Here is a 13,929-nt window from a genome sequence, read left to right as displayed (position 1 = left end):
GTACTGTAAATTATGTCTTGATTATCAATAGCTTAATTAACTCTATTGTTCTAGCTGGGGCAAATAGAATAATCTTGTAGTCAATCTGGCAATTTTCTAAAAAGTTCCACTTTGGTTTATTTTTGATCTAGTGAGAAAAACTTGTTAAGGCTTCATTTTAATCTGGGTTTACTCAAGGGGGTACTGATGGTAAATTACAAAACATTTTGCCACGTGCAGTGTTGAACAGTCAGCACTTTGCAAGTCCCATGGCTTGCTGCCTCAGCCGCCCATTTGCTGTATCCCCTGTCTGATTCTGGTCAGGCCCTGGATCCGACGGAGCTGAAGAGTGAAGGTCTGGCCCTTTCCCTGGAGGAGCAGCTCAGTGCTTTGACCTTGTCCGAATTCCACGACTCAGAGCCGTCTGCCTCCGTTTCCCTTAATGGCAAATCCTTCAAGGTGGAGCTTTTTGATGACAAGAGAGAGAGCACCAAGGTAGTATGATTACCTCTATTCTAGTAGAAAGACTTCAACTCCTCACATATTTCCCTGAGAGCTGTATTTGTCCAAGTGGGTCTAGCCATTTGATGGCAGAGCTGGAGCTACCAGATGTTGGCTGGTCAAATTCTCCCTCTAGTCCTGAATTCTGGTTTCATTTCACGAATAGAACGGAAGTGGGCTTTCAGAGAGTGGCCTGGGCCCACCTCTCACATCAAGGCAGATTTCTGGCGTGGATTCCTGGGGAAAGAGTCTGTCAGGTTTACATGGCGACGGGGCCTGGGCAAGTGAGCAGTTTGTTTTGGGAAAACCGCAAAGACCTGAGCCGTGAGACAATGTCTTATGTCTGAGCGCCAATTGCTTTCCTTTGTTGAGAGGCTTCAATCTGCCAGGTTTGATTGTTACCAGCCTTCTGTCCTCATTAGTCACTCTATTCCCACGGGAGCTGGAGAAGGGAATAGCAAACTACTTCAGTATTCTTGCCTTGAGAACCCCATGAACAGTACGAAAAGGCAAAAAGATAGGACACTGAGATGCTTTTGAACTGTGGTGTTGGAGAAGACTCTTGAGAGTCCCTTGGACTGCAAGGAGATCCAACCAGTCTGTTCTGAAGGAGATCAGCCCTGGCTGTTCATTGGAAGGAATGATGCTAAAGCTGAAACTCCAATACTTTGGCCACCTCATGTGAAGAGTTGACCCATTGGAAAAGACCCTGATGCTGGGAGGGATTGGGGTCAGGAGGAGAAGGGGACGACAGAGGATGAGATGGCTGGATGGCATCACCGACTTGATGGACATGAGTTTGAGTGAACTTCGGGAGCTGGTGATGGACAGGGAGGCCTGGCGTACTGCGATTCATGGGGTCACAAAGAGTTGGACACAACTGAGCGACTGAACTGAACTGAACTGAGGAAGGAGGTCACTGCCAAGGAAATGGTGTTACCTAAGAGTTACTTTTAATTAGAGATTTAAAAATATTTACCTAAGTCTTTACCATCAGTAACTGATGGGAACATGTGAAGGGCACCCTGTGTGGCCAGGTTTCAGGCCCTGGCACCCTCAGTTAGCAGATGGCTTGAAACCTCACATTCCTAATAATCTGTGTTCCTCACAACTTGTCTGATGCTCAGTTAATGATTCACAAGCCTTCTTATTGTGAGCACATTACTCATAGTTCAAACCTCTTAAGGTGGTTTCACGTAAGGAAGTGAGTTTGTTCGATAGCACAAACCAAAACTCATACAGAATGTTATTAGAATAAGTCTACATCTCACAGACCATAAATCCTGCTCTCCCACTGCATTTTTTTCCTTCAAAATACCTATGGCTAGGTTTTTTACGTGGCAATTCAAGAACTTTCTGTAAGTTGTCAGCTTTCTGATTTCTGACAACTTTCTCAAGTTGTCAGAACACCAGGCACTTCACGTACATGCTTTTTTAATTCCTACTGATTCAAAATGATACAGTCCTATGACTGTCTTTCTGCCCAGTCATGGGAATGTTTGTTTAGATTGGAATGCAGCCTCACGTGGGGGCCTCTACAGGTTACCAGTAACGTCATGACAGCATAGAGGGGAAGAGCTAAGCGCATCTCCATTGCTCTGGGTCAGCTCCTTTTACCCATGAGGAAGCTGAACTCTTCCCTAGGAGTTTCAGAGTGATCTAGCCCTGTGATTGCAAAGTAGGAACGCTGTTCATCTCCTGGTTCCTAGTCTAATGCTCTTCCTCTTCTACCACTCTGGAGATGAACTCTAGGCCTCTTAGAAACTTTAGAAAGGTCATTCACCTTAGCAGTCAGGAAGAATGAACTCAGTTACTCTTTGAAGTCCTGCCCATGTGTTCTTACTGTCTGTTCCTTCATTGACTTGAATGTGCCCTGAGCAGTTTTGGATAAATAGCCAGGGAGCTTGTCACAAAGCTTGAGCAAGTGTTCCTCAATCTGGAAAGGTTTTCTTCAACACCATGTGCAGCAGGCCTCAGACCAGGTCAGGCTCTTTTACTTTCTCCTTCTGCAAATATTAGGATAGTATCTTCTGTGGTCCCGCAGTGTGCTGGGTGCTAAGGGTGCAGATGAACCAGACACATGCCAGCTTTGCCTCCTTGGAGCATCTCTGGCCTCGAAAGCAAGAGATAACTAATAAGCAATTAGTATATAATTTTTTTAAAAGACCATGATAATAGAAAGAAACGGTGTATAGTTGCACATAGTCAGTGGGCACCTTGGATTGGTGAGGACCTCCAAGAAATGACATTAAGCTGGCACCTAAGGCTGTGTGGATCACAATAAACTGTGGACAATTCTGAAAGAGATGGGAATACCAGACCACCTGACCTGCCTTTGAGAAATCTGTATGCAGGTCAGGAAGCAACAGTTAGAACTGGACATGGAACAACAGACTGGTTCCAAATAGGAAAAGGAGTACGTCAAGGTTGTATATTGTCACCCTGCTTATTTAACTTATATGCAGAGTACATCATAAGAAACGCTGGACTGGAAGAAACACAAGCTGGAATCAAGATTGCCGGGAGAAATATCAATCACCTCAGATATGCAGATGACACCACCCTTATGGCAGAAAGTGAAGAGGAACTCAAAAGCCTCTTGATGAAAATGAAAGTGGAGAGTGAAAACGTTGGCTTAAAACTCAACAAATTTGCTTTTCTCCATTTTCTCTCCCCTGAATTAAAGAATCAGTCTCCCCCAGGGCCTCTCGGCTTTAAGTATTACTCCTTTCTGGTTCCCTCTCCTCCCACTCCCAATCTCCCAATCCCTGGGAGGGATTGGGGGCAGGAGGATCTTAGTTTTCAACAGAAAACTAAGGTCATGGCATCCGGTCCCATCACTTCATGGGAAATAGATGGGGAAACAGTGGAAACAGTGTCAGACTTTATTTTTTTGGGCGTCAAAATCACTGCAGATGGTGACTGCAGCCATGAAATTAAAAGATGCTTACTCCTTGGAAGGAAAGTTATGACCAATCTAGATAGCATATTCAAAAGCAGAGACATTACTTTGGCAACAAAGGTCCATCTAGTCAAGGCTATGGTTTTTCCTGTGGTCATGTATGGATGTGAGAGTTGGACTGTGAAGAAGGCTGAGCGCCGAAGAATTGATGCTTTTGAACTGTGGTGTAGGAGAAGACTCTTGAGAGTCCCTTGGACTGCAAGGAGATCCAACCAGTCCATTCTGAAGGAGATCAGCCCTGGGCTTTCTTTGGAAGGAATGATGCTAAAGCTGAAACTCCAGTACTTTGGCCACCTCATGCGAAGAGTTGACTCACTGGAAAAGACTCTGATGCTTGGGGGGATTGGGGGCAGGAGGAGAAGGGGACGACAAAGGATGAGATGGCTGGATGGCATCACTGACTCAATGGACGTGAGTCTGAGTGAACTCCGGGAGTTGGTGATGGACAGGGAGGCCTGGCGTGCTGCGATTCATGGGGTCGCAAAGAGTCGGACATGACTGAGTGACTGGACTGAACTGAACTGAACTGAAGGCTGTTCTAAGCAGAGGGAACAGAATGGACAAAGAGGAGACAAAGCACGGCTCAGTGGAGGGAGAATGTTGGTATCACCCAAGCATCATTTGGGTGTAATGAGGGATAAGGCTGGAGATGTGAGAGGAAGTGAGAATCTGGGAGGTCATTGTAAGGAGCTTGGGCTTTATTCTCTGTGGGAGGCCACTGGAGGTTCTTCAGTCAGCGAAAGAAAATAAGAAAGTGGCATTTTGGAAATAGTCCTCTGGCTGCAGAGAGGAGAGGGAGCCAGAGAGGAGTAATACTTAAAGCCGAGAGGCCCTGGGGGACATTGATTCCTTCATTCAGGGGAGAGAAAATGGAGAAAAGCAAATTTGCTTAAACCTACTTATGTTAATTCAACCTTTTCCCAGATTTCATCTCTGTTGGCAGAATTGGAGGCAGTCCGAAGAAATTCAGGGTCCCAAAAGAGGTAAGTGTGTTATTTCATTATCCAAGTGTTGCTTGTAATTATGCAAGAAAATTGGATATTGTGAATGGTTACAAATCTTAGCTTTTTATATCAAGGACCTTGAGTCACACTCAGCAGAAAGTACTGAGGTTACAGCACAAATTCCCTGTGATTTCTAATTAAAATATTTCTGACACTGGTTGCAAAGGCAATCCTTGGAGGATCTAAGTAAGCTGAGCATCTGAAGAGGTGTTTAAGAGCAGAGAAGAAGCATCTTAAACAAAGCAAGACAATAACAGAGGGAGATGGAGGGAGAGGGGTGTGGTCAGACTGGGAGCCCCCACAGTGCTGGGCATGTTGCTGAGCTAGGGGCGGGGATGCAGGAGGTTCAGTCATTGTTTGTTTTACTTTACTCTGTGTTACTTGCTGCATTTGTAGATCAGAAAGATTTGATCTAAACATGTAAAACTCTAATTAAAGCACAGCATGGGGGGAACAGAGAAGCCCTAGAGGCTTATGGTTCTGACTGGCAAGGGGAGGGGCCTGTCCTCCTTTTCTGCAGGAGGACAGACCTCCTGTAGATGAGAACTAGGCCCCCAGATAATCGGAGGCTGCGGCCGTCACTTGAGTTTCACCACCACTTTGTTCTGACTTCATTTCACACAAGATAAGTTGCAGACTAGATATAGAAATACCTGGGAGCATTATAATCTTATGTCACCTAAGTGTGTACCCTTAGGTATCAGAAGGCTTTCCTTCTTCCACATTTGATAACTGAATCGTATGGATAGCAGGTGTTGAAGCCCTGCAGATGAGTTTGTTTCATCTGCGTTGGTTTTCTGTTTTCTCCTTTCTTCCAGTGTCATTGTCTCTCAGTGGACCAGCATGCTGAAGGTTGTAGCCTTGCATCTTAAGAGATGTGGATTTACTTATGCCACCATCGATGGCTCTGTCAACCCTAAACAGAGAATGGACTTGGTAGAGGCATTTAACAGCCCCCGGGGCCCTCAGGTATGAGCTGATCACAGCTGAGTTCTGTAATTAAGAGCAGATTGTTCCCGATTACACAGAAAATTTTAACATAGATCATTTGAAAAATATTCATAGCTTTGATCCCTCCAGGTATTTTTGATTCTTTTGTCATTTATCAGGGGTACATATCAAAGTGTGAAAATACTCTAAGAGAATAAAATATGAAGGTTAAAGAGAGTAAGGACAGAACTGGTTAGGATCAAGAAACTCTTTGTGGAAAAGGCAAGCCTGGAAGGATGTGTGGGATCTTGATATGAGGAAAGATGGAGGGCAGTGGGAGAACAGTCAGTTCAGTTCAGTCACTCAGTCTTGACTGACTCTTTGTGACCCCATGGACTGCAGCATGTCAGTCTTCCCTGTCCATCACCAACTCCTGGAGCTTACTCAAACTCATATCCATTGAGTTGGTGATGCCATCCAACCATCTCATCCTCTGTCGTCCCCTTCTCCTCCCACTTTCAATCATTCCCAGCATTGGGGTCTTTTCCAGTGAGTCAGCTCTTCGCATCAGGTGGCCAAAGTATGGGAGTTTCAGCTTCAGCATCAGTCCTTCCAATGAATATTCAGGACTGGTTTCCTTCAGGATGGACTGGTTGGATCTCCTTGCAGTCCACGGGACTCTCAAGAGTCTTCTCCAACACCACAGTTCAAAAGGATCAATTCTTCAGTGGTCAGTTTTCTTTATAGTCCAACTCTCATATCTATACATGACTACTGGAAAAACCATAGCTTTGAGTAGACGGACCTTTGTTGGCAAAGTAATGTCTGCTTTTTGATATGCTGTCTAGGTTGGTCATAGCTTTTCTTCCAGGGAGTAAGCGTCTTTTAATTTCATGGCTTGCAGTCACCATCTGCAGTGATTTTGGAGCCCCCCAAAATAAAGTGTCTCACTGCTTCCATCTATTTGCCATAAAGTGATGGGACGCGATGCCACGATCTTAGTTTTCTGAATCTTGAGTTTTAAGCCAATTTTTTCCCTCTCCTCTCAAAAACATCTAATTATGGATGATGGGAATTTAGGGCTTCCCTCGTGGCTCAGTGGTAAAGAATCTGCCTGCCAAGGGGGAGACTTGGGGTTGGTCCCTGGATTGGCAAGATTCATTGGAGAAGGGAATGGCTACCCACTCCAGTATTCTTGCCTGGGAAATCCCATGGACAGAGGAGCCTGGTGGGCTAGAGTCCTCTTTGTGGGTCACAAAGAGTCAGACATGACTGAGCGACCAAACAGCAGTTGAGTGATAGGCAGGAGAGTCATAGCAGTGGGGGGGGACTGGTGGATTAGACAGTATCTGGTTGATGGAAAGTGTATTGAACTGACCAGCTGCAGTCCTCTAAATGGTAGTATTCATATATTTGGCAGGCACGCAATTAATGTCTTGAGATTGACTCACCAAAACAAGGTTAAATGAAAATCTTCTCAAAGGTGAGGCAGGGAAAATAGCATCTCAAAGTTTTGAAACAGTGCCTTTATGACTGCAGAAGGAAATTTGATAAGAACATGTTGCTTATTTGTGTTGGTCTTGGTATTGAACCTGTAACAGGAGGAGAGATGCTTTATGAGACCGAATCTGTGTAAAGTGAATGGTGTGCTTCCTTTTGAAGGTTATGCTAATTTCTCTCTTGGCTGGAGGTGTCGGTCTAAACCTGACTGGAGGAAACCATCTTTTTCTTCTGGACATGCACTGGTAACAGTTATGGATTTTTCTTGAGTTGTCCCTGCATCGCAGGGAGACCAGAGGGGCAGTAAAACCTGACCTCATAATGAGTGTGTTCCTTTCGTATTGTGGAGCTGCCTCTGTGCATATGTGTATATAGATACAGATCAAAATGGTATAGGCTGAGTTGATGGCCCTGTATTCCTGAGCAAGGCAGGATTCAAATGACTATTTGAAATAGTTTGTTCACTTTATTGTTAACCTAATGTCTGTTTCCATGGAAACTGGGAGTAGGGCTTTTTCTCATGGCTAAGAGCTACTTTACTCAACGAAGAGTTTTATCTCTTCAAAATACTGTATTTCAGACATACTTGTTCACGTCCAAGGATATCTCAGCATTGGCAAAGAAGGAGAACCATTACTCCTAAAGGAAAAGGCAAAGAAATTTTCTAATTATGTTAGATACATGCTTAACACGTAGTCTTGGACTCACCGCTCATAGTGTCAACACCAGGAGCATAGCAGCATCCTTCCTAGATATGAAGCAAATGATCATGTGTTGCTAGGAGAAAGTATCATAATCTGTCCCAGTTTTGCTTTTTCAATGCCAATTAGGGATTGCTGCACCAGGCACCGTTGCCAGGGATTGTCATTTGTTCTCCAGGCAGCCCAGATGGGCACAGACAGGCCCACCTGTTGTTATCTTCCTGGAGAATGTGTTTAGGTCTTACTTGGGACCCCTCCCACCCCCATACATGAGGAAAGCAGAATTGGAATCATGCTGGTTTCTGAATTGGAGAAATGTTATTCAAGTTTTTAAAGAGGTAAGATGAGAAACTAGTTTGGAATTGAAAAGGAGAATCTAGAAAGAAGGAAACAAATTAAGTCTTCTTATTTGAATCATAGAAAGTTAAAAGTTGAAAAAGGCATTAGAGGGGACTTTCCTGATGGTCCAGTAGTTAAAAGATTTTGTCTTCCATCGCAGGGGGTGTGGGTTCAATCCCTGGTTGGGGAGCTAAAATCCCATAAGCCTTGCAGCTAAAAAACCAAAACATAAAGCAAACAGTATTGTAGTAAGTTCAATATAGACTTTAAAAGTGGTCCACAGTTAAAAAAAAATCTTAAAAAAGATAAAGGCATTAATGATCATTTGCCAGTCCTCCCATTCCCAAGCCTTTTAGGTTATGGTTAGATGACTTGCCCAGAGTCATCCAGCTAGTTAATGATTGGGTTTGAGCATCACTTTAGCCTCTGTTACCTATAGTTTTCAGCTGATGGTGGTGCTAAGAGTTCCTATTGGAGGCAAATCTGAGCCCAGTTTCTCATGAGAGGTCAAGAAGACATCTGGGAGTCTCCAAGCCCCACATAGACTAGAACAGAGATCTACCAACTTTTTCTATAAATAGTTTAGGCTTTGCAGATACATAGGTCTCTGTCACATATTCTTTTTTGTGGATTTTGGTTTTGATTTTTTTTTTTTTACCAACCTTTAAAAATGTAACAGCTATTTCAAACTCAAGAGCCATACAGAGACAGACTGCAGGCTGGATTTGGCCTGTGGGATTTGCCCGCCCCTTGTCGAGGATGTCAGTTCCCCTGAGCTCAAACCCTGTCTTCTCACAGGAATCCATCACTTGAAGATCAAGCTTGTGACCGAATCTACCGAGTAGGGCAGCAAAAAGATGTCGTCATACATAAGTAAGTATGTAAAGGTCTCCTGGGGCCAAGATCTGCTCCTGTGAAAATCTTTCTTGGGTAGTGTTTAAACAGAATGTAAAGTATTTGGTGGTCACTGTACTGATGGTTTTTGTGGGGCTCATCCTCCTTGGCACTCATGGTCAGGAGGGGAACTCAAGCAATCTGGGAGTAACTTTGGAGCTGGTCCCTGCAGAAGGAAACTTAAGTACAGTGATGAGCCTTATCTCAGTCAAGGCTGCCCATGAAAGGACCCTCCTCTTTCTTTCTTTCGCTTTTATTTTGACATAACTTCAGACATAGGAAAGAATGTAAGAATTCTTACAAAAATACCCCAGAGTTCTTGATTGTAAGAATAATACCAAAAAATTCCTGACTGCTGTGACATTTGTGGTGTGTGTGTGTGTGTGTGTGTGTGTGTAAGCTTTTTTCTGGACCATTTGACAGTAAGTTGCAGACATGATGTTCCTTTACCTCTAAATACTAAAATAGGCACTTTCTAAAAATGACATCTCTTACATAATCACAATAAAGTTATCAAAACCAGGATGTTAACAATGATACAATACTATCATCTGATCTATGGACCTTATTCAATTTTGCCACTTTTTCCAGTGATGTCCTTACCAGCAAAAGGTCCTGCATCGCATTCAATTCTCCTGACTCTCTTGTCCCCTTTAATCTGGAACAACACTTCAGTCTTTCTTTGTGTTTTCTGACAGTGACATTTTTAAAATGCACAGGGCAGTTATTTTGTAGAATGTCCCTCTACGTGACTCCCTCCTCTTTTTAAAAACAATGTTAGAACCTGCGTTAACAGTGCAATCCAGCCCAGTTATGGACTGCTTTCCTTCATCTTCATGGCCAAGTTTCTTGAAGAATTAGAAATCATTGTCTGTCTTTACTTATTTCCCATTCATTCCTCAACCTGTATGAACTGGCTTTCACCCCTGTCACGTCACTGAAGCTGCTCTTGCTAAGGGGCACCCATGAATTCCAGAATGTGCCAAGTACAGCAGTTGTGTCAGTTGTTCTGTCTTTAGCTGTCTTCTCAGCTTACTTTGTATGCACCTCTCAATAATCCTATCTACTCCAGCAAGTCCAAAATCTATACCATCAGTTCCAAGGTCTCCTAACCTTCAGGCCCAGATATCCAAATCCCCACAAAATATATGAATCCAAGTGTCCACATCCGCACCCATTATTCATTTACTCATGGATTTATCTCATTCAACTCAAAACAATGAATACCTATTAGGCTTCCCAGGTGGCTTAGTGGTAAAGAACTCTCCTGCAATGCAGGAGACCTGGGTTCGATCCCTGGGTTGGGAAGATCCCCTGAAGAAGGTAATGGCAACCCATTCCAGTATTCTTGCCTGGGAAATACCATGGACAGAGGAGCCTGGCAGAATGTAGTCCATGAGGTTGCAAAGAGTCAGATACGACTTCACAACTAAACAGACAACAAAAGTGGGGAGTCCCCATGTAGCAAGTACAGTTACATGCTCCAGGGACTCACAGTATCACACGCTGAGATGGTTTCTCCCTACTTCCCCGTATCTGTTGATTCTTCTGAATTCCTTATCTTTGTGAATAGTGCCACTGTTTATCTAATCATGGAGCCAAAACCAGACTCCATCTTCTTACTTTTCACAAACCATGTCCATTCATTTTATTTCCTAGATGTTTCTTATAACCATCCCTTTCTTCCCATCCACTGCCATTTCCTTCTTTCAACTCTTAAGTTTCTTAGCATTGCAGGAATGGTCACTCATGACCCCGCCCCCACCACGTTGTAGTACAGCGTAGTGTTTGCCTTTTGCCCTGGCCAGATTGAATGACCTCCCCAAGCATACCGTGTTCCAAAACTCGGCAAAGGTTTTGTTTCTTTTTTTCTAAATGTAAGTGGTTACTTTATAGCTTAAACATGTAATCATACTCCTGCTTCCTTTGAGGCTCAGATGGTAAAGAATCTGCCTACAATGCAGGAGACCTGAGTTCGATCCTTGGGTCAGGAAGACCTCCTGGAGAAGGGAATGGCAACCCACTCCAGTATTCTTGCCTGGAGGATTCCATGGACAGGGAAGCCTGGCGGGCTATAGTCCATAGCATCGCAAAGAGTTGGACAATTTCTCTATTCCATTCATTCTGTTTTTTCTTTGTTATTTTTAATTTTATTGACGTACGGTTGATTTACAGTGTTTGTTAATTTCTGCTGTATAGCAAAAGTGGCAGTTATATATATTCTTTTTTATATTTTCCCTTATGGTTTATCACAGGACATTGAATATAATTCCCTGTGCTGTACAGTAGGACTTTGCTGTTTATCCATCATAGAATAGTTTGCCTCTGCTAACCCCAAACTCCCAAGCCGTCCCTCCTCCACCCCCACCCTCCTTGGCAGCCAAAGCTTGTTCTCTGTACCTGTGAGTCTGTTTCTGTTTCATAGATATGTTCATTTCTGTCGTATTCTAGGCTCCACATATAAGTGATATCATGTGGTATTTGTCTCTTTCTGGTTTAGTACGATAATCTCTAGATCCATCCATGTTGCTGCACATGTTAGCCATGGTTTTATACATGTTCCCATTCCCTGGGATGCCCTCCCCATTGTTCCATCTGGCAAACCCTTGCTCATCCTACAAGTCACATGAAGAATTAACTCGTCAATGGGGTCGTCCCTGAATAGCCCAGACAGATTTCCTTTCACTCGTCTTGTACAGTGGACATATTTCCATTAGAGCAGTTCCCAGGGCCTGTCATTATTCTTGCTGTTTGTTTTCACGTCCTTATCTTGTGTCCTCTGACTGCACGAGCATGTTCGTCTCTTATGTTCCTATACCTAGCATGGTGCATGGCATACAGTGAATCTCCATCAGTTCTTATTGAATGAGTGAAGAAAGGACAACAGTGGCATTTCCTCAACTGGTCAAACCTGTTTTCAGTGTGAATTAGCCGTGAAAGAAGACACTCTGTACTTTAACCAGTACACATATTTCTAGCAGAAGCCTGATAGCTTTACACCTTCTGAACTTGCCAAGATGGAGCTTTTTGTGTGAAAGGTGGATCTCTACAATTTTTATTTTTTGGGGTTGGCATATTCCTTAGTGGCTCAGTTGGTAAAGAATCCGCCTGCAATGCAGGAGACCTGGATTCGATCCCTAGGTTGGCAAGATCCCCTTGAGGAGAGCATGGCAACCCACTCCAGTATTCTAGCCTGGAGAATCCTCAAGGGCAGAGGAGCCCGTCAGGCTGCAGTTCATGGGGTCAGAAAATCGGACATGACTGAGTGACTAGGCACATATCTCTTGTGATTCTGGCGTTTCTCAATTATCTCAGCTTTGAAAAGAAATAAAAAGCCAGTCTGAGTTCAGATCACTTTAAACGCATGTATATATTTAGTCTAAGTTGTTTAGGTTTCCTAAACATAGAGTTATTAATCAAACCTAAGGAAAAATAGAGGAAGAAATCTCCTTTAAAAACTAAGCATACGTAGAGTTTGAATATTTCTTGAGATATGCTGCTTTGGGGTTTTGATTGTTTGCTTGTCTGTTTTTCAGATTTGTTTGTGAGGAAACAGTGGAAGAGAAGATCTTGCAACTCCAAGAAAAAAAGAAAGATTTAGCCAAACAGATTCTATCAGGATCTGAAGAATTTGTCACCAAGCTCTCCTTGGCTGACCTCAAAGTCCTTTTTGGCATCTAACTTCCTGTTTCTTGGGCGCAGAATAGCGCCACGGTTGGTTTGCACTAGGATCTGCGGGGATCGACTTGACCCTGGTCCTTTGAGCTCTCCTTGGCTTTCAGTTTCACCTTCAAGCCTGATGCCCTTCTCCAAGCGAGGATGAATTATCATGTTAACCAGCTAGTTAACCAATCAGTGTATTAAATAAAACCAATAAAGTACTTTGGATAAACAGCCCTGGGAGAGTTGTACCTAAGCTTCAGGAAACACTTAAAAAGCCCTCTGTGCCTTTTTCTTCTCAGCTGATGGGCACCCGGTGTTACTGCCTTTTCTAACACAGACTCCCTCCCATCTCTTCAGTTCCTACCAACAAGGCTGCTCCTATAACCATCTCTTCTAGACCATTTTTCTAGATTCCACATATACACATTAATATACAATATTTGTTTTTCTCTTTTTGACTTACATTATTTTGACAGTTTCTAGGTCCAAATGACTACAGTTTTGTTCCTTTTTATGGCTAATATTCCATTGTATACATCTCTCCAATGACTCAGTTTTGTTCCTTTTTATGGCTAATATTCCATTGTATACATGCATCACATCTTCTTTATCCATTCCTCTATTGATGGACGTTTAGGTTGCTTCCATGTCTTGGCTCTGCTGTTGTAAATAGCCAGGACATGGAAGCAATAGACACTGGTGTGCATGTATCTTTTTGAATTATGGTTTTCTCTGGGTATATGGAAAGTAGGATTGCTGGGTCGTACAGTAGTTCTGTTTTTAGTTTTTTAAGGTACCCCCATACTGTTCTCCATAGTGACTGTCTCAATTTACATTCCCACCAACAGTGCAAGAGAGCCCCCTTTTCTCCACACCCTCTCCAGCATTTATTGTTTGTAGATTTTTTAATGATGGCCTTTCTTTCTGACAGGTATGAGGTGATACCTTGTTATAGTTTTGATTTGCATTTCTCTTACAATGAGCGATGTTGAGCATCTTTTCTTGTGTTGTTGGCCATCTCTAGATCTTCTTTGGAGAAATATCTATTTAGGTCTTCTACCCAGAGTTTGATTGGGTTGTTTGTCTTTTTTTCTTTGATGTTGAGCTGCATGAGCAGTTTGTGTGTATTGGAGATTAATCCTTGGTCCATTGCTTTGTTTGCAAATATTTTTCTCCCATTCTGGGGGTTGTCTTTTCATCTTGTTTATGGTTTCCTTTGCTGTGCAAAAGCTTTTAAGTTTAATTAGATCCCAATTGTTGATTTTTGTTTTTGTTTTCATTACTGTAGTAGGTGGGTCCAAAAAGATCCTGGTGCTTATGTCAAAAGAGTGTTCTGCCTGTGTTTTCCTCTAAGAGTTTTATAGTAACCATCTCTGTATAGGCTGAGCAGAAGTGGGTTCCTACCTAATACGTGGTTGGGTAGTATTTGTATTATTATATCATTTAGAATTTGATA

At 43.0% G+C, this 13,929-nt stretch overlaps 1 protein-coding gene across 2 annotated transcripts in view; it reads left to right on the top strand.

The window, feature by feature from the left end:
- The window catches only part of TTF2 (transcription termination factor 2), a 53,673-nt gene extending 40,967 nt beyond the window's left edge, over positions 1-12,706 (top strand). For both annotated transcript variants that reach the window (XM_027535773.1, XM_027535775.1), the window contains exons 18-23: positions 304-474; positions 4,367-4,425; positions 5,265-5,415; positions 7,039-7,121; positions 8,715-8,789; positions 12,347-12,706. In XM_027535773.1, the coding sequence (XP_027391574.1) occupies positions 304-474; positions 4,367-4,425; positions 5,265-5,415; positions 7,039-7,121; positions 8,715-8,789; positions 12,347-12,491 (684 nt within the window). In that variant the 3' untranslated portion in view covers positions 12,492-12,706. The remainder of the gene's footprint in view (positions 1-303; positions 475-4,366; positions 4,426-5,264; positions 5,416-7,038; positions 7,122-8,714; positions 8,790-12,346) is intronic.
- The last annotated feature ends 1,223 nt before the right edge of the window (positions 12,707-13,929 follow it).

The sequence above is a fragment of the Bos indicus x Bos taurus genome, chromosome 3 (assembly GCF_003369695.1).
Source record: "Bos indicus x Bos taurus breed Angus x Brahman F1 hybrid chromosome 3, Bos_hybrid_MaternalHap_v2.0, whole genome shotgun sequence".
NCBI lineage: Eukaryota > Metazoa > Chordata > Mammalia > Artiodactyla > Bovidae > Bos > Bos indicus x Bos taurus.
The sequence above is the reverse complement of the archived record's forward strand: the minus strand, read 5'-3'. Positions and strand labels throughout refer to the sequence as shown.